Source organism: Rhopalosiphum maidis, chromosome 4, assembly GCF_003676215.2.
Source record: "Rhopalosiphum maidis isolate BTI-1 chromosome 4, ASM367621v3, whole genome shotgun sequence".
Taxonomy (NCBI): domain Eukaryota; kingdom Metazoa; phylum Arthropoda; class Insecta; order Hemiptera; family Aphididae; genus Rhopalosiphum; species Rhopalosiphum maidis.
In genome coordinates, this window is record NC_040880.1 from 49,663,604 (window position 1) to 49,683,032 (window position 19,429).

Genomic DNA, 19,429 nt, shown 5'->3' on the forward strand with positions numbered 1-19,429 from the left:
TTAAATCCGGGACAAATCACGTCATTTAAATATGCTACAACATCGTGTGATGTGGAAAGCAGTTTCAGCCAATACCAATAAATCTTTGATTTAATCACTGGTTGTTCACATTTAAAAATTTAAAAAATATAATTTAATAATAGCATGTAATAATATTAACTAATACTTTAAAAAAATTGGTTTTTACATAAATAAAATTCATATTTTACAATTTTTTATTGAATAGAAATCCTAGCCCTACAAACTACCTATAAAGCTTGTATACCTGATCATTAATTCGTTTATATCAAGTTTAATATCTACGTATTCAACGTATGCTGACAATGTGAGTATCTGTTATATTATAATCTATAAGTAAATAAATATATTTTACGAATCACTTCCAATAGCCAAACATCTGTCAAGGTTCCGAGGCAACATTTTAATTTTATCGTAATTTGCATTTTTGTTTCTTATTGATTAAAAAATAAGTTGCACACATATGGTAATATTAATGTATAATAGATATTATATAGTTATCATTGTTAAGTTATTTATACAATTCTTATTTTTATAAATACCTAGTTAATAACTATTAATTCCTTAAGTGAAAAATACTCATTTTTGGACATTTTCCAAACTCAGCAATTACTTATTCCATTAACTTTGTATAGTATTTCCAAAACTTTCATCGATTGATTCACTAATACTTTGTTTTGTAGTTACCAAATTAATGGTTTAGTAGGTCGTATTACTCGTATTATTATTGTAACTCATAAGTGTGTATAATCATTGATTATACAATGTAATTAGACACACGTATTATTATACAAAATAATAACTTATAGATTAATTATTAATAAGTGCAATTTTACCAAGGTTAATAAATTATAAGCAATAATTTGACTTGAAAAATAATCATTTCTTAAATTTAATACGTCGATATATTACGTAATTATACAGTTTAAAATTTTAAACAGAATATTGTAATACCATCGATAAATGAAAGTAAATAACCGACCTAGAGCTATATTAAAACGTCACAATCTAATCATCTAAATATCAGAATTAGAAAATGTTAGCATTTCTCAATCATGAAAATAAACCTACTTTAATGTCAATACACTGATAGCGCAATTACAGAGTTAACAAAAATGGAAAAATAGAATATCAGGAAACTGCCCGAGAGGAACAAATATGATACTGATATAAAAAGAAAAAAGACTAGATTGATACAGTCAGAGATTATTTAGTAATCCTAGTGAATAGTGTTTTTCTGCTGTTGTTTTTTTTTTTATAATTAACAGAATATTGTCACAATATTACTTATTAGTTATTAACTATAAGGTATCCTTTAATATTATAATATTATGTGAAGTATATGTATATTTTTGATTATTTGATAATACATCTTTAGATAAATATGTACAGTAATTATAATACTTATAAGTAAGAAGTTACTTACAGATAATTTTCTTAATGAGCTGTGATCACTCATCAAATAATAAATAAGGCCAGTAACAAAAATAATTATTTGCAGATCTGTAGAAATATTGTCATAATTTATTAATATTAATAGTTATACAAATTTTAAAAAATGTATTAAAAACTTAAATAGTAATAATTTTAATAAATTTAAAACACAGATACATAGGCACATAGCCATTTAAAATATAATTAATTAGTATATATTTTACTTTTATTATTATTTTGGGTACAATATAATTTATATATAAATGGTTTTCTAAATTACCAAAAAAGTAATACAAATTATAAGTTATAAAAAAATCTGAATGATACAATCACAATACAAGAAATAATTAAAAATACAAATACATTTAATTATGTGTTCAGAAAAAACTACAGAAGTATTTTAAAAATTAATCTACTTTCTTAGTATACTTATACAAAGCACCCTTCAACATGTCTTGATACTTGTCTGTTGTAATTGATGAAGTAGCAGTACAGTCATTTGTCTTGTAAATACCAACTAATACATTAGCTTTTTCAAACATATTTGAACGTAATGAAATTATGATAAACTGAGAATTTTTTGTTCGTTCCTAAAAAAAATAAAATTAGTGTTCCTTTTCAAATATTTACTAAAAGCAAAATAAATTTGATTCATGAGGAACAAATTCAAATAACCATATACATATTAAATAACTATATCATATAAGTACGGTAATGGGTTCTGATGAATTTTATAAGTTTGTGAACTTAGATACAAAATAATAAACTAAAGTATAATTAATTTAAGAAAAAGATTTATTGTTGAATATAAATATTTAAGTCTTAGAAATTGTATTGATTAAATGACCTCTATTTACATTACTCCCAACAGGTATATTGAGCTGGCATCAACCCTTTTTTTTTTAGTTAATTTGAATTTGGATACCATAGTGGCAAATCTGCATTGATTCACAGGTCAAGTGTCTGCTTACTTCTGATAATAATAAACTATATATTATACACTTTTCAAGCATATACCATAACAATCATCACACATCCATTTATACAAACCCGAGACGTTTTATAATTCATCAAGACCCACTACAACATTGTGCACATATATTACATTTATATAGTCAAATATTCTCATTTCAATACTACAATAGCATTGGTTTGTTAAACTTATTACATAGGTATATAGCTAATATTCACAATTTACATATTTAGCATATATTATATGACAAGCTAATGGATCTAAAACTGTTAAAAAATAAGCACATTCAACTTTGTAGATCTCAAAAAACTTAGTCAGATTGTATTTATACCATATTACCCTTTAACTTTAAAAACAGTCGATTATTATATATAATTACCTTTATATAATATGCAATTATTGATACATTTTTAAAATCTAATGCTGCGTCAATTTCATCCATAACATACAATGGTGATGGTTTATAGTAATGAAGAGCAAATACAAGAGCTAAAGATGACAATGTTTTTTCACCACCGGATAGATTAGATATAACTTTCCATGTTTTCTTAGGTGGTCTTACACTAAGTATCAAATATTTATTAATATATGTTAATGTTTTGGTCTACATCTCAGAATTTATAATTATACAAACCTAAAATTGATTCCTTCGCTAAACGGATCTAATGAATCAACAAGTTCAAGTTCAGCATCTCCACCAAGTGTTATCATCTGATACATTTCTTTCAATTTAATAGTGATTTTCCTAAATGAAGCCATGAACTCATCCCTTCTTCGTTGCCGTACTTTATTTATCATTTCAATATGATCATTATATAACTTCAACACTTCTGCCACTTCATTTGCTTTATCATTGTATTGCTGTGTCTGTTTTACAAAAAAATATATATAAATATTACCATAATATATTCAATATTGAGAAGAAAGCCACACATTTATTTATATACAATTTTTTTTTTAATTCAACACACCCTTTTTTTGAATTCTTCAAGTATTTTGAAATTTGGTTTATCAAGATTACGCATTTCTTCAAGAAGTATGGCTCTGTTAGTATTGATTTCTCCTATTTTAATTTGAACTAATTGCTCTGAATTATACTGAGGCAATTCTTTAGAATCTAAGTCAGAATCATCTGCATTATCAACTTGCATCTTATCTGGATCATCTTGTTTTTGAGATGTTTCATTATTTTCATTATTTTCATTGTTTTCTTTTTCATTATCCTCATCTGAAGTAGTTTTATCAAGACTCTTAGATCCAAGATTTTGATAAGATTCTATAACTGGATCCCGTTGAGCACAATCAATTTCTGGGATTTTATGTAATTTTAATTTTGATATCTAAAAAATTCAACAAAATATAAATAAATTCATATTCAGTATTTTAAACATTTTAAAAGGAACTAATAAATAAAATAGTAAATATCCAATTAACGAAAAAAGTATGAGCTCATCTTCTTTCATCAATACAATAGATTAAAAATATATTTTACCTTAGCATTTATGTCATTGAGTTGATCCACATTTATTTTAATTTCAGATTTAATGCTGTCAAGATCATTCTTTAATTTAACGTTCTCTAAGCGTAACTCATTTGTTCTAATTAGATTCTTATCATCTTCACTAGACATTTCTTTGATTTTTGTTTTTTGTTCTTCTATACTTGTCTGAACAAATACAATTATATACATATTATATATTACATATTGATACAGAATGTCACTAAGTTATCATTTTATAATATTCCTATATAGGTACAATAAAATTTTAGTTGGTAAACAACAGTCACTACATGCAAATAACGAGTATTTTTTGAAGCTTACATAGGAACAGAGACACACTATGCCAACGGGAAATTGGGACTTGGGTAGAGGGCTATTCTTTATTATAATTTTAAATTTAAAGTATTTTTGCTTATAAATGTAGAAAAAAAATAATTAAATAATATTGATGTTGATTATTCAATGTTAATGTTTAATGTTATAATAAAAAGTAAGTGATTTATTAGAAAAAAAAAATGAGTTATTTTGCTTAATAATACTTATTTTAAATCAACAACTGCTGTAAAACTTCAAAACAAGCATGCATTAATTTTGTTATAATAATTTAAGTGTTATTATTATACAATTATTAGATACATAAAAAAAAAAAAAAAAATTTAAAAGAAAATTATTTATGAATTATTCAATATTTAATTTATGATATAATAATTTAAATTATCAACCAAATGAACGAGTTAATTTAAAAAGAAAAAATGAATGGGAAAGATTTTGTTTTTAAACATCAAACTTGAATAAATTCAAATTACAAGAGAACTTTCTAAACATTGATTTAATATATTATGTGAAAACTGAACTTTTTTTTTATTTTAAGTAAAAATAAACTTTTAGTGCAGGTATAACAAAAGAATGTAACTGTACAACATCAATTATAATAAAAAAAAACACTTACAGAAATTTCTATATTCTTATCATTCAATTCAGCAGCTAGAATTTCATTTTTTTTTAACTCTTCTTTATAGGATTCCATATTTTTCTGACATTCAATAATATCATCTTTCAACGTTTCAATTTGACTTTCTGATTTTTTTATTTGCCTGTAATAAATTTAAAACATATTAATGAAATAAATATTAATTAATTCCTACTTTTATTTTTAAAAATCGAACTAGTAAAAACTCAATAATTCAACAAATTAAGATAAGATTAAATTAATATATTCTATATGTTATAATCTCAACATCTTATAATTATAAAAACAATTATTAATAATCCCTTTCAAATATAATTATAAATAAAATAAACTTAACTAAACTATAGCTAATGGCCTATGCTACCAAAGCTATAACGTTCAATAAAAAAAAAAAATAAATAAATAAATAAATAAATAAATAAACAGTTACCTAATAACATAAAATACATTATGTCTATAACTAATAAGGTATATTTTTTCACAAGTGAATTGGTCTCAAACTAATATATATTTTATTAGTTTTCTAAAATTCTAAAATAGCTTAAATAACACTTAGAATTATTTTAAAATAGTTAATTTATGTATTTAAAACAAATTACTCACCTTTGGGCACCTTGTATATCAATATCAACTTGATTTATCTGATGACGGGTATTTTCTAACTTTTTAGTCGCTTCATCCAACAATCGTTTAGCTTCTTTTGGCTGTCCTTCAGTGATTTCTTCAATTTGTTTCTTCAAATTATCCATTTTAGACTTGATTTTGTCATACTCTACTTTTGATTCTTGTAATTCTAAAATAAATAAAGAACTTTAAAGTAAATTAAATAGTGTCCCTATTGATTATAATCAATTTATTAATATTTATATTATTTAAATATATATATCGATAGTTGTACCTACTAGTTATGTTAATAAAACAATTTTAAACTTTTTATAGGGACAAAATTTAATAATTATTGGGTGTATATTATTATATCTAGTAATAATAATAATAATAATTTTTATTCAAGGAAATAAATTTCAGTAACATTGAAAAGATTAGACAGTATATTATAGGTATATATATATATAATAAAAAAATGAATAAGTAATTATATATTCTATATATATGTAATATTGTACAATTTATTCATACTTGATTTTAAAATAGGTGATAAAAATGTCATTATCTCATTATCCCATATTATTTTATTATATTTTTATAAATTTCACTTTAAATTTTGGTTATTTTTAAAATAAATTATACATATTAATCAAGTGACCTAACTTATTCATTAAATAAAAATAATCTTTACTCGAAATATTTTTGAAATGTCACCTTCAAACCAGATTAATATGATGAAAGAGTGTTAAACGATTATCCCTCATTTATATAAATATGTCTATAATAATTTGTTTACGTTCGTTTGAATTTATTATAAAAAAACATTTTCACTACTTTTATCAGAATATTTTTTAGAGTATTTTGATGTACTAAAATTGAATTTTGAATAATATTCAAGCACAAGGTACATCGCAAAATATTTGTCCACTACTCCACTTTCTGCTTCACAAAAACTGGCGGCTGACTGCCACGTTCTAAGCGGAATATTTGTTCAAGTGGTAATCAAACAAAACATAACGCAAATAATTACGTGCAGCGCCACCGCCAGTTTTTGTGAAGCGGACTTTAATCAAAACTCAAAATACACCGCAACATACACACAACTAATTATTATTTATTAGTAAAAAATATTATTTTCACACATCAAATATCATAGTATATTTACATATAATTTAAATTTGAGTATGCGTGTCATTTTAAAAACTAAAAGACTTTAAAAATACCTATGATATAACATAAAAATATTATATATTTTAAATAATGTTTTTTATAATGACTTTAAATTATGTAAAACCAAATTTCTAAAAACTACTACTATTAGAAAAATGAGTATTTACATTTCGAGGATCGCTAAACAAACAAAAAATAAAATGTTTTAAAAAATACTATTACAATAATTGTATTTATTCTTACCTTTTTCTGCTTCTTGGATTTCTGATTTTTTTTTGGCAACAGCTATTGGATCTGTTTTTTTTTTTATAATTGTTAACTTTTGAGTTTCAATCATGGTCTTTAGTTGATTTTCTTTTTCTTTCCATGCCTAAAATATAAATATATATTTTAACTATTATAATTTTAACATTATTTAAAATTTAAGATTTATACTTGCATTTATGCGTGATGAACACTCTTTAACAATCATATTTAGATCTTCAATTAGTCTAAGATTTTGATCTATATTAGCTTGAAAATCAAAAATATTAGATTGGGTTTCTCTCAATTTAATTTCCAAATCTTTAGCGATATTGTCTAGCTTTTCTACTTCATTTTGACTCACTACAGATGAGTTGCCAGTAACATATTTCGACCTTATTTCTTGAGGGCCAATCTTTCCTTTAATAGGCCTTCCACCACCAGACATGATACCTATAGATAAATAAATTATTTTATTCAATTTTGATAAGATAAAAAAAAATGGATCACACCTGATTGATCAATTAAATCTCCTTTATACGTAACAACTCTATAACGAGTTTTAGTACCAAATGCTATTCTTCTTGCTTGCTCTAAATCTTCAGCCAATAATGTATCATACAAACCAGAATAAAATGTAAGCCTGAAACGTTGATCCAATATTTGAATAAAATCAAAAACTCTTTTTGCATTTTCAGGACTAAAAATAACAAGACATTACAATTATTATTAGTGTCATTTAATAGTAAGTTAGGACTTAAAATTATATACAAATCTATTAACTAACTAGTTATTATTTGCATCTGCATGGGGTTTCAATTTTAGAACTTGTGGCATGATTGAAAATGTCAGTCGACCAATATTATTTGTCCTCAATTTTTGAATACATGCATGAGCTGCATCTGATGTTTCAACAACAATTTGATCTGTAGAACCACAAGCTGTACACGCAGGAATGTCATATTTGCCTTCTACTTGCCCATAATCGCCCTGTAATTAACAAATTTAATTAGCATTTGATTTATTTTAAGTTGAGTGACTAAAAATTACTTACACATCTACCAAGAAGACCCTTAATTTCTCCTTTATCTTTTAAACTTAGGATGTATTGAATAGGTCGACTTCGTTCAGTTGTTTCAGCATAAGCTGTACGTTTTTCAGTTAAGCTCTGACGTATATTTTGTAATTTAGTTTTCATCTGTATCTCATCTTCATTCAATTTTTTAATTTTGGTTTCTAGATCTTTAATTATATCTTTACTTTTATGTATATCTGCTTCTGCTTTTTCTTTTTTTCTAAAAATATAAATTAATTTTTGTTATTAATATTTATTATACTATTACTACCACAAATCACCATAGAATAAAATATACAAAGAAAACTCAATTCATGATAATATTTAACCGATTTTGGTAATAACTTACTCTATAGAAAATAAAAAAAATTATAAGTAGAGCGCGGCTTTCTATGCAATTGCATATTTTCTTTCTTTTTTATATTTTTTACACATTTTCATAATTTTGACTGCATATTTTTGGCATTTTCATGATTTTTACTGCATATTATATGGCATATTTTGATATTTAAGTGCATAAAAATCCGCGCTTTAATTATAAGCAAACAATCAATAAAATAATGTTGACCTTTGTCAGACATGATCAGTATCATCGTGCAATAGTACACAGAAGAACTTTGATTAACCATCTTCAACACCCATCATTGTCGAAAATAATAATAAACATGAATACTGAGAGTGCAAGATGAAATGGAAGTTATATTGTACTAATGTTTAAAAATAAGATAAAATACAATGTCTGTACCAATATATTTTAATTATTGATTATTAAGATAATTAACTATTCATATATTATACTATTAAACTAATTTACTAAATATAATATTATGAACAGTTTTTGTTAACCGTCTTCTCAATTAACTATTAGGATTGAAATTGTGACAATTAATCGAAATTCTACTATAGTCTGTCCAAAATAAGAACACACCGCTTTGGCACATCCAAATGAATTGCGGAACAACATCCAGAACCCCTAGCTAAGTAATTTCGCTTTGTGATTGGTTACCCATTTGTCAGCTGTCGGTAATGGACAATTGCCGCCACCGATTCTACAGGAAAATTAATTAATAATGTGTTAATGTGTATAACTTATAAAATGTAGTGACAATACAGTTCACACTGTATAAACAAGGTGATCAGCCACCACCAGTTTTAGCGGTGGCAGCAATGCCTGTGGTGGGGATACATGCATGAGTTTCGACCGTCACCCAGTGCGTTCTTATTTTGAACAGATTATATAATTGACTATAACAAAAGTGATTTATGCTATTATGCATATATGATAGAATGAGTTGCATTATAAAACAAACATGGACCAAATTTTGGGTATTACCTCATATTTTCTTGGAATTTTTCCACTCCTCCTGTCATTTGTTCTTCTAAATTAGTTAATTTTTCCTTTTCAGATTTCTCAGTATCTATAAGAACTTCAAACTCAGTTTTTAAGGTTTGAAACTAAATAAAAAGTTCAACGTTAAAATAAGAATCAACATTGATTTAATTATATACTATTTATAAATATACCTACAACACAATAAATTACAATAATTAAAGCTTTAAAACTTACTTGATTTTGTTTACTACCAACAAGTTTCTGCAATTTTAATTCTTCAGGAGCTAACAAGTCTTTTTCATCTCTAAATTTTTTTGATTTTTCAAAGCCACTAGAATTTATTTTTGTATAATTTGCTTCCAGTTCTATGCATTTCTCTTCCAAAGTTGGTAATTCAGATTTCAATTTTTTGAGTTCAGCCTCTTTAATTTTTGGTACACCTTCAGCTTTAGTTATCTAACCAAAATTATTTATAAACATATATTAATTAACTAATTATAAAAAAAATTAATCAAAATCTACTAAAATAGCTAATTAATTATAATATACAAGATTAAATATAACACCATTAATTATACTAAATAAACCACTAACTATTGTTAATTAATACTTAATATGCGCGACATAGATACATAATTGTGTTTAATGACTGATTAAATGCAATTGTGTAATTAGTTTTAATTGCTAATATGAAATTAAAAATAGTCTAGTAATTAAGGTATATCTTCATAATAACATTGATAGGAGATGCACATATATGTAGGCCAACTATAAAAATAGTAAAAACAAACATAAAAATGCAGCACTAAAATAGTTTAGTTCAGAAACAATATCCAAGAGAAGTGCACAAGAATTTATATTTTATTGTATAAGTCATGAGAATTATTGAACTATAAGTAGGGCCCAGAACTTTGATTTGTGAAGTATAGAATTGAATGGTACAATTTTTATTCTGCATTTTTTGGGGAATTTTATGCTTTACGGTCATTTTTTAATATTTTTGATGCATTTTATTCATTTTTATACTTTTTTACATATATTTATATTTCTCTTGTTGAAAGTTACTTTTATTATAACACATTCAGTTTCCATTAGCTTATCAATATTCATAATCTTTATTGTTTGTTGTCATGATCTACGATTCTTTAATAAACTTAAAACTGCAGATACTATTTTAAGTCTGGTGCACACATGTTAAAATCTAACTAATAATAATTATAATTTATGATAAATTATTTGTATTAAACGTACATTTTGCAAAACATAAATTTTTAAAAATATTAAGTCATTATAAAGTCATTTTTGATATTTTTGTGGTCATTTATTGATGTATAATAAGTCATTTTAACAGTTTTTAAAAATTTTAAGATCATCAAGTTCTGGGCCCTAATTATGTATAAACAAGTCAAGGAAAATAAAGATAATATTTAATAAATAGTTACTATTATAATTTATAACAATTATAACATTAATTTTAATTTAAAATTATAAATCACAAAGTAGAAGACTTATTAATTAATGTGACCTAAATCTTATAATTCTTATAATAATAAGATATAAATGAATTAAATAAGAGATTAACAATTTAAAAGAAGAACTTAGATGTAAGAAGTGCTTTAGTTAATGAAAAATGTGGTATTTGGACTAATAATCAAAATACCACTGCTGTATGGATTTGGTTTGATGGATTATTATTGGTTAATAAATTTACTAGATTTTAATAGAGGCGATTTATATGTACAGAAAATTGTAAGTGTCACAATAAAAACTATAAGATACAGGGCCGGCAAGAACTATGGTGGGCCCTAGGGCTGATCAATTCCGGGCCCTTTTACTTATACATACTTATTTTATACCTAACCTAACCAGGGCCCCTTCTGCCCCACCCTCTCGCCGGCCTTGGTAAGATATACTATATTTTTAAAGAGATTATGTAAATTAATATCATAATAAAAATATAAATAATTAAAATCACTTCTCAGTGACCAACAACCTAGTAGATATTGTTAATCAATCAAAATCAGTCTTAAAAATTAAAAGCAATCAAAATGTACAAGTAAATTTTGGGTTTTGGTGACTTAAACTATTATTAAATTTTTCAATAAACAAGTAAATCAGTTATCATAACATATGTACATTAAATATAAAATCTATGTATACTTAAATAAAACAATTAATGGGTTGCATTTTTACCTTTTTCTGTTCCTGTGTTATGGAATTTTCATATTTGGTTATCTGCGCTTGAGTCTGATTATATTCATCATTCAATTGACTATTTTTACGCAAACATTTCTTATGTTTTTCTTCATTTTTTTTTAATATCAAGTGATCAGATTTCAACTTTCTAACAAATAAATAAACAAAATATTAATATTATATTTTTAATATATTTATTATTTTCTTAGATGCTTAAATTTTCATTTTTATTTTGTTAAGATATTATTATTATCATCTATACATTTTAAATTAATACAACTCAATTCTTAAATATTACTTTAAAAAATGTAGGTATATCTACTATAAAATGATTAGAGCTAACTAACAGAATAATTGTTAATATTACTCAAACATTGTAATTTTTCTTCTGATTTTCATTAAGATAATGATGACCCCAACCCAATTTTTATATTAATGCTTTAAAAAAAGTGGACAGAAGGGAGATAATATTGCTTTATTTATGACACTACCACTCTCTCTTAAACTTGGTACTTATATTGACGTGTTGTCGATAAAACTTATTCATTCTCTGCGCCAATACAAAACTCTGGTTTTATGCTCAATACTTTGAAGTAAAAATTAACTTACTCAGATAAATCTAGTATTTTTTTTTCAAATTGCTTCTTATCCTTAGAAATAGTATTAATTTCTTTTTCATTAGAATTTATTTCATCATTTATCTTATTTTTGGTTTCAGTTTTGGATTCTATAGTTAATTCAACGTCAAACCTAGTAAACCGATAATATACATAATTATTTATACATTAAATATGATATAATAAATGGTAAACAAAAGTTATTTAAATTTAAAATAAACAAACCTATCTTTTTGGTACTTTTTATTACTTAACCGAGTGATTCGGTTTTCTAGTTTTAAATAATTAATCACAGCTTCCACTGGTTCTAGAAGTTCTTCTCTTTCTTTGGCAACAAATTTTAAACGAGTTATTTTTTCATTTTTTTCCAATGATAACTCTTTTACTTTCTCTTCAAGTTTAGTAATGGGTTTCTAAATTCAAATATAATTAAATCATAGAAGTACAAAGATATAATTAATTTTTTTTAAATTATTTAAATTAATATTATATATATATATAATAAATTATTATTTAAATTACTATTATAAATCATTATATAGGTACTTTATCATATGAAGCATTTTTAATTATAATTATTGTCAATTAATATAACAAATATCATAAAAAAAAAAACCAACCTTGTATCTCACAGTGCCTATAACATCTTCTAAATATTCTAACATGCCAGTTGAATGGTCATTTTCAGATTTAGGTTTCATCATGGCAATTTGTTCAACTTCGCCCTAGATCCATTAAAAAAAACTATATTTATATTTTTCTTACATACAAAAAAACTTGATTAAATACTTAATACGATTTACCTGAAGAATAAGAAATCTATTATGAACTAAATCTATTCCATTTTTCTTTAAAATAATTGCTATATCTTTAAATTTTACACGTTTGTCATTTAATGTATAAAATGATGAATTGTCTTTAAATGCTGTACGAGTAATTTTTATTTCAGTACCTGGAATAGGAACAAAGCCTGTTTGTGCTGTAATCTAAAACATCAACAAATTAAAAAAAAAAAAAAATAAAGATTAATAATAAAAAATCCATTACATCATCTTGAATATGTACAAAATGAACAGTGACAGAACATTGGCGAACATCTTTATGCTTGTCTGATTTGTGTAACAGTACTGATACTTTTTTTGATCTAATTTTTGAAGATCGGTATCCAAATACAAAAAGTAAAGAATCAATAACATTACTCTTTCCACTACCATTAGCACCAACAATGCTTGTTAAACTCTGTAAAATAAAAAGATGCTTTGAAAATTGCAAATATACATTACATTAATATTTATTATACATGAAAGTATTAGAAAAAATTATAATTACATATTTATGAAGGTTAAATATTTACAACAAAAATTAATTTATAAGATGGCTCTATTCAGTGACCAGTGTTCAATAAATAACTGAGTCTCCTAATATTAAAAATAGTATTTACATATACAAACTGGTAACTGCATTGGTAGTGGTATTACTATATAAATATTTATTAATTAAAATTTGATTTTTTAACTATGTTAGGTAGGTATATTAACATACATAGGTTTTTGTTGCACTAAAAATTATTTTTTCATAGCAAATGTGGCTGATTTTACAAACAGCACTATATTTATAGTTAACTCATAATCAAAATTTAATGTACTTTTATATATTGGTGAAAAAATAAAGTAAAGTAGAAATCACTTTAATTTTGAAATAAATATAAACATTTTTTGATGCGCCTATATATATTGTCTGTTGTTTTGCTTTAATTTGGCTGCATGTAAGACGGTAAGACAATTAACTATCCACATTATTCTACTATCAAATTATCAATGACAGGTATATGTCCATCTCATATGTGTCTGCATTGTTTACTTGTGTAGCACTAATGTAAGTTTATTATAATCAATATGGAAATTAATTAATTAAATTTCCAACAAATATTGTTTTATTAATACATTTTTAAGCTCATTATAATATACCATTTTATTGTTACCGGGATAATGGTAAATTAATTAAACTATGGAAAGGATTACTAAGGTTTTAAATTAAATCTATTGATAGAGATAAATGATCATTTAAACTAAATCTTTTATTCCCATACTCAGCCCAAAAAAATATATGCACAAAAGATACCAAAAATCAAATTTTTATAAAAATCATACTTCATATATTTTTTCATATTTAATTTTAACTCTAAACTCTTTAATCAGTCCTCAAATTATTTACCTTATCTTCCATGCAAAAGGCTTCCTTTATTTATTTTTGTCCAACATTTTATAATTATAATTGAAGATCATATATTAAATCAGAGATTCCCAACCTTATTTGAGTCACAGCACCCTGTCATTTTCTAGAAACTCAGAGGCATCCTATACCCTAAAAATATATTTCAAATAATTTTGCGGCACCCTGGTTAGGAATCTCTGTATTAAATAGATGATTACGGTGACAGATAGAGATTTCTGATCAACTTAGACAAAATTTGGGGGAAAATTGTTTGGAGGACCAATACTATATGATTTATATTCATTACTAAAACCTATTATAACTTTAATGATGGGTCAAACCCTGATTTACTAAATCGAACCGAACTTTATTTTTTTGAACTCAAATTAAACCAAACCTTCATATATTCTACCAAACCAAACTTGAAATCATTTAAAATCTAACTTGAACTCATCATTATTCTAAACATGTTTTTATCGACAGCACAGCCAGATATCGAAATATTACCATGGGTTTACCCAAAAAAGATTTTTTCAGCTACAATATGATAAAAACAAAAAAATAAATATATTATGAATGTAGGTACGAAGCCACTATTGGTATAGTTCAATTTTAGAATAATAAAAGATGCTTGACAGATCGGTTCGAATTTTTTGCATACCGATTTCAAATTTCAAACCGAACATTGGTTTAGTTCGAAATTTGAATAGTTTGATGTAATAATATTCAAATTGTATTTCTTTATCAATTAAATTAATTTACCATTTTTTTATTTTCATCATTAATATTTTATTTTATTAGTATAATATTTATGACATGTTATAAAACTTATTTTTTTATATTCTACTAACATTGAAATATAACAACTTTCAATCTTTGAGTTGTTATAACTTACAGTTAAATAAATGATTGTTGAGTTACAATAGTTTATTTAAAATTGTAAATGTTTAAATTAGGTAATGGAATTATTTCAAGTTTACTAAAATAAATAAAATATTAAAAATATTGTATAGCTAAGATAATTATTAAGACAATACAAAGATATTATATTACTGTCTTCAAAATTTTTTATCTATTTTGTGAGTAACTTGAATGTGTCTGTACAATAAATGGAAAAAATAAATCCAACTATACATAATTGATTTTGAATGCTATTAATACTTCCTTACCAAAAGTTCACTTTTTTCAGGCATTGTATCAAGCAAAGATTTTTTATAAGCACCAATGCAACAACTCAAATATCTACATATTAAAATATAAAATCATATTCTTACCTTATGAAATTTCCCAATAGTAACTTCTCCATAGTAACTTTTAAAGTTATTAGCAACAATTTCTGTAATAACCATGCGTGGCCCGGGATTTTCTTCAGCTGATGTAATTGGAGGTAACTCAACCGGTATGCGTATGCCATTGAATATTTCTGCATCCTCTATATCTGACAAGTCTTCATCATCAGAGAAGTCTCCAACTTTTTCTTGCCTGATCCTTTTATTTTTTCCAGGAGTGTCATGATTAACAGCTTTGTCTTTTCTTTTCACTGCCATTATGCTAAATAAATTTCATGGAAATAATTTATATTACTAATATGTGTGACTTATATTGACTCAATAATTACTCTTTTATAATGTCCAAATGTAATCACACGAAAAAGGCGCTAATACTAAACAGCACCGTTCATGGATAATGCCGATTATGAGAAGTATGTAACACTCAATAAGTTAACTGCGAACAATTATTATCTTGAAACTTGTGAGGTGGTTCCATCTTCTTTCTTCTATGGCTAAATCTAATACCTAGACAACGTTCCATAGAAAACAGATACACAACACTAGTGAATAATGATAGTATGATACATCCACATACTAGATTGTACACGATCTCGGCAACAGTCAAATTCTGCAGTAAGTTCGTGAGAATGAAAATAACAAATACAAAAAATGAAAAATGGCGCAAATGCGAAGTGAAGTATAGACGAACTGCGGGCCGATTGGCGGTTATTTTGTTATCGCATTCTCATATTCTGACTTTTTCCGTCATTCAATAATTGGTAACTGTGACAGTGTGGCACTGTGGCCTACGGAATATTGTCTGGTGCAGCAATTACAGGTCTGGCACTCTGACGAATAAAAAGTTAAAACAGTGAAAAAAATAATAATTTCTAAACAGAGTGACCAATACGAGTGAAGAGAAATTTATTGAACTTATAACGGATTCTTGTATCACATTATTTCGTTGACGTGCGCTTTTTACGTAATACGTTTATCTTTATCACAAAACCAAGACAAGTGTCTTGTCACTAGTTTATTATCCAATAGTGTTGCTTGTAGTATCTCGGGATGTGTTGTGAATCGTGTATACGTTTCAGTTGTTTGACCATATTCGCAATAGATTGTTGCTTTTACTTCTTGAGAAGATAAAAAATAATAAATTTAAATTAAACAGTGTAATTTTTCTTCTGTATTACTTCAGTTATTTAACTTAATTTTACGAACAATGGCTGAAGTCGTAGATGATATAATTAAAACCTTAAACGAAACAAATGGTACGGACACGGAGTCTGTTCTCAAAAAACTACCAGCCACTACTGAAGGCATGATGATTGCATACACCAGTTTAGTTGTCATGGCCCTAGTACCCATTTTCTTTGGTTCGTTCCGATCAGTAGAATTACAGATTAAAAATAAAGTTAGTATTTAAGTTAACTAACATATTTTGTAATTAGTAATTTGCTAACATCTTGTTCTCGTTTACAGTTGAAAAAAGAAGTACCAGAGTCTATGACAGAAAAAGATGCTATGATGTTTCCAGTAATTGCTAGCGGAGCTCTTTTTACGCTCTACATAGTTTTTAGGGTAATATAATATGGTCTTATTAATAATAATGATGACAAATCGTTAATTCATTATTTATGTATAGAAAATGTACTTATCTTTTTTATTTTAATTATAGGTATTTTCTAAGGAACACATAAATCTATTAGTGACTCTATATTTCTATGTACTTGGAGTAGCAGCTTTAAATAATATTTTAGGGTAAAGATTTATTTCATTTATTTATAAAAATAGATGAGAATTACATATTTAAAATATTTCAATATTTTTTTTTTTATTTAGTGCTAAATTCAGCGCCATATTACCAAAAAATATACCTAAAACAAAATACCAATTGCAGTTTACAGAAAGCTCTAGTGAAAAAAAACATGATTGGATAAATTTAAAATTTACATTACATGATGTATTATGTTTAATAGTGTGTACAACATTAGGAACATTTTATTTATACAGCAAGGTATTATTTTATTTTTTACTTGTATTCTAATATTAATATCCTTAATAATTATATAATATATATATATATATATTTTTTTTTAATTTTAGCATTGGATTGTAAACAATATATTTGGATTGGCATTTGCTATAAATGGAATAGAATTATTACATCTCAACACCATTAAAATTGGATGTATCCTATTATGTGGTTTATTCGTGTATGATATATTTTGGGTGTTTGGTACCAATGTTATGGTTACTGTAGCAAAATCATTTGATGCTCCTATCAAGCGTTAGTTTTAAAATTAATAATACTTAATCTTTTACATGAACTATTCTAATTTATACAAGTTCATAATTACATATTTTATTATAATCTAATTTATTTATATTTTATTACAGTTGTATTCCCACAGGATTTATTAGAAAATGGTGTCTTAGCTGCTAAAAATTTTGCCATGTTGGGCTTAGGTGATATTGTTATTCCAGGAATATTTATTGCATTCCTGTTAAGATTTGATCAAAGGTAGGTATATTCTTATTTTATTTTAATTGACAAAAATAGTACATTTTGTTATAATTTTTTATTTTATAGCTTAAAACGTAAAACAAATACATATTTCAATGCTACATTTTTAGCCTATCTTTTGGGATTACTTACCACTGTATTTGTCATGCATGTATATAAAGCAGCGCAACCAGCTTTATTATACTTGGTACCTGCGTGTTTAATTACTCCTATGTTGGTGGCTTTAGTATGTGGAGATTTTAAGACTTTATTCAGGTATGTTAACATAAAAAATATGCATACAAATAATATTTATGTTATTTAAAGTAACTGTTATTTAGTTTGTGTGTTAAATTTTAAAATCTATATAAATATTAATAATTTAAAAATCTTAAATGACATATTATATCATAATTTCTATAGTTAAATTAGCTTTTAACGATTAATAAAATTTACTTTTGAAAAAAATTTATTAATTTATAAATATTATTTTATAGTTATGAAGATCATAAAATGGAACCAGAAAAGACTTCCAAGAAATTGAAATAAACTAGGTGTGTATTTTATTATTTTTATGTAGTAATTATCAATTATTTTCTCAACTTTTTTTTTTTAGATTTATTGTAACATATAAAAATTGGATGCTCTATTTTCAATTAAATTTGATATTGAAAGAGTAATAACTTCAATACATGACACTTAAAATCAAATTTTATAAGATCATTATTGACTATAAATTTCCTGACAATATTATTCATAATATATAAATCATTTGTCAGGACAATGACAAAATAAACTACATTTAAATGTTGAAATGTACTTATTCAATTTACTACTATTTAAAATAATTGAATTTGGCTGTTCATTGTATTAAACTTTCTTCCTAATTATAGCTTTATAAATGTTTTTATGTGTGTGATATACTTTCTAATTCTAAACAACATAAATTCATAATTTTTAATGTGTGATTGAAATTCACATAATTTACATAGATGTTTACAAGCTTAACTTTATTAGATCGATTCTAATGAAATGTATATTATTTTTCATCTGTTTTAATTAATTTCTTTGGAAATATGTTTATGTTCTTCCAATTAAAAAATAGTTTGATCTCAATATCGTTTTTAAAATTTTATTTACATTTTCTTGGAATGTTATTTCAATTTATAATATTCCTATCTATTAATAAAATCATATTTTGTAAAGTTGCATACATAATACATCTACAAATGTGTATATATATTCTATATATATCATACATTCTATGTTCAGTTGTTAACTGTAATTGTTTGAACTGGA

The 19,429-nt window shown here is 24.8% G+C and overlaps 2 protein-coding genes across 3 annotated transcripts; one reads left to right on the top strand and one right to left on the bottom strand.

Annotated features, from left to right (window-relative positions):
• Nucleotides 1-1,766: 1,766 nt before the first annotated feature.
• Nucleotides 1,767-16,361, bottom strand: LOC113557180 (structural maintenance of chromosomes protein 4). Of its 2 annotated transcripts, XM_026962535.1 has the most exons (23): nucleotides 16,217-16,361; nucleotides 15,969-16,146; nucleotides 15,625-15,901; nucleotides 13,184-13,375; nucleotides 12,940-13,122; nucleotides 12,757-12,861; nucleotides 12,362-12,549; nucleotides 12,129-12,269; nucleotides 11,517-11,667; nucleotides 9,558-9,779; nucleotides 9,324-9,445; nucleotides 7,970-8,210; nucleotides 7,703-7,905; nucleotides 7,428-7,615; nucleotides 7,112-7,368; nucleotides 6,916-7,042; nucleotides 5,500-5,689; nucleotides 4,876-5,020; nucleotides 3,918-4,091; nucleotides 3,397-3,765; nucleotides 3,060-3,292; nucleotides 2,805-2,988; nucleotides 1,860-2,042 (listed from the first exon to the last, which is right to left on the bottom strand). In XM_026962535.1, the coding sequence occupies exons 3-23, from the start codon at nucleotides 15,895-15,897 to the stop codon at nucleotides 1,860-1,862; spliced, it is 4,071 nt and encodes a 1,356-aa protein (XP_026818336.1). In that variant the 5' UTR covers nucleotides 15,898-15,901; nucleotides 15,969-16,146; nucleotides 16,217-16,361. The 2 variants fall into 2 exon arrangements, with proteins under 2 accessions (XP_026818337.1, XP_026818336.1); XM_026962536.1 differs by having other exon boundaries at nucleotides 1,767-2,042; nucleotides 15,969-16,357.
• A 295-nt stretch (nucleotides 16,362-16,656) lies between these two features.
• Nucleotides 16,657-19,039, top strand: LOC113556702 (minor histocompatibility antigen H13). Its single transcript, XM_026961809.1, has 9 exons — nucleotides 16,657-17,038; nucleotides 17,107-17,205; nucleotides 17,303-17,385; nucleotides 17,467-17,641; nucleotides 17,731-17,914; nucleotides 18,025-18,148; nucleotides 18,218-18,406; nucleotides 18,628-18,684; nucleotides 18,747-19,039. The coding sequence occupies exons 1-8, from the start codon at nucleotides 16,847-16,849 to the stop codon at nucleotides 18,677-18,679; spliced, it is 1,098 nt and encodes a 365-aa protein (XP_026817610.1). The 5' UTR covers nucleotides 16,657-16,846; the 3' UTR covers nucleotides 18,680-18,684; nucleotides 18,747-19,039.
• Nucleotides 19,040-19,429: the final 390 nt, after the last annotated feature.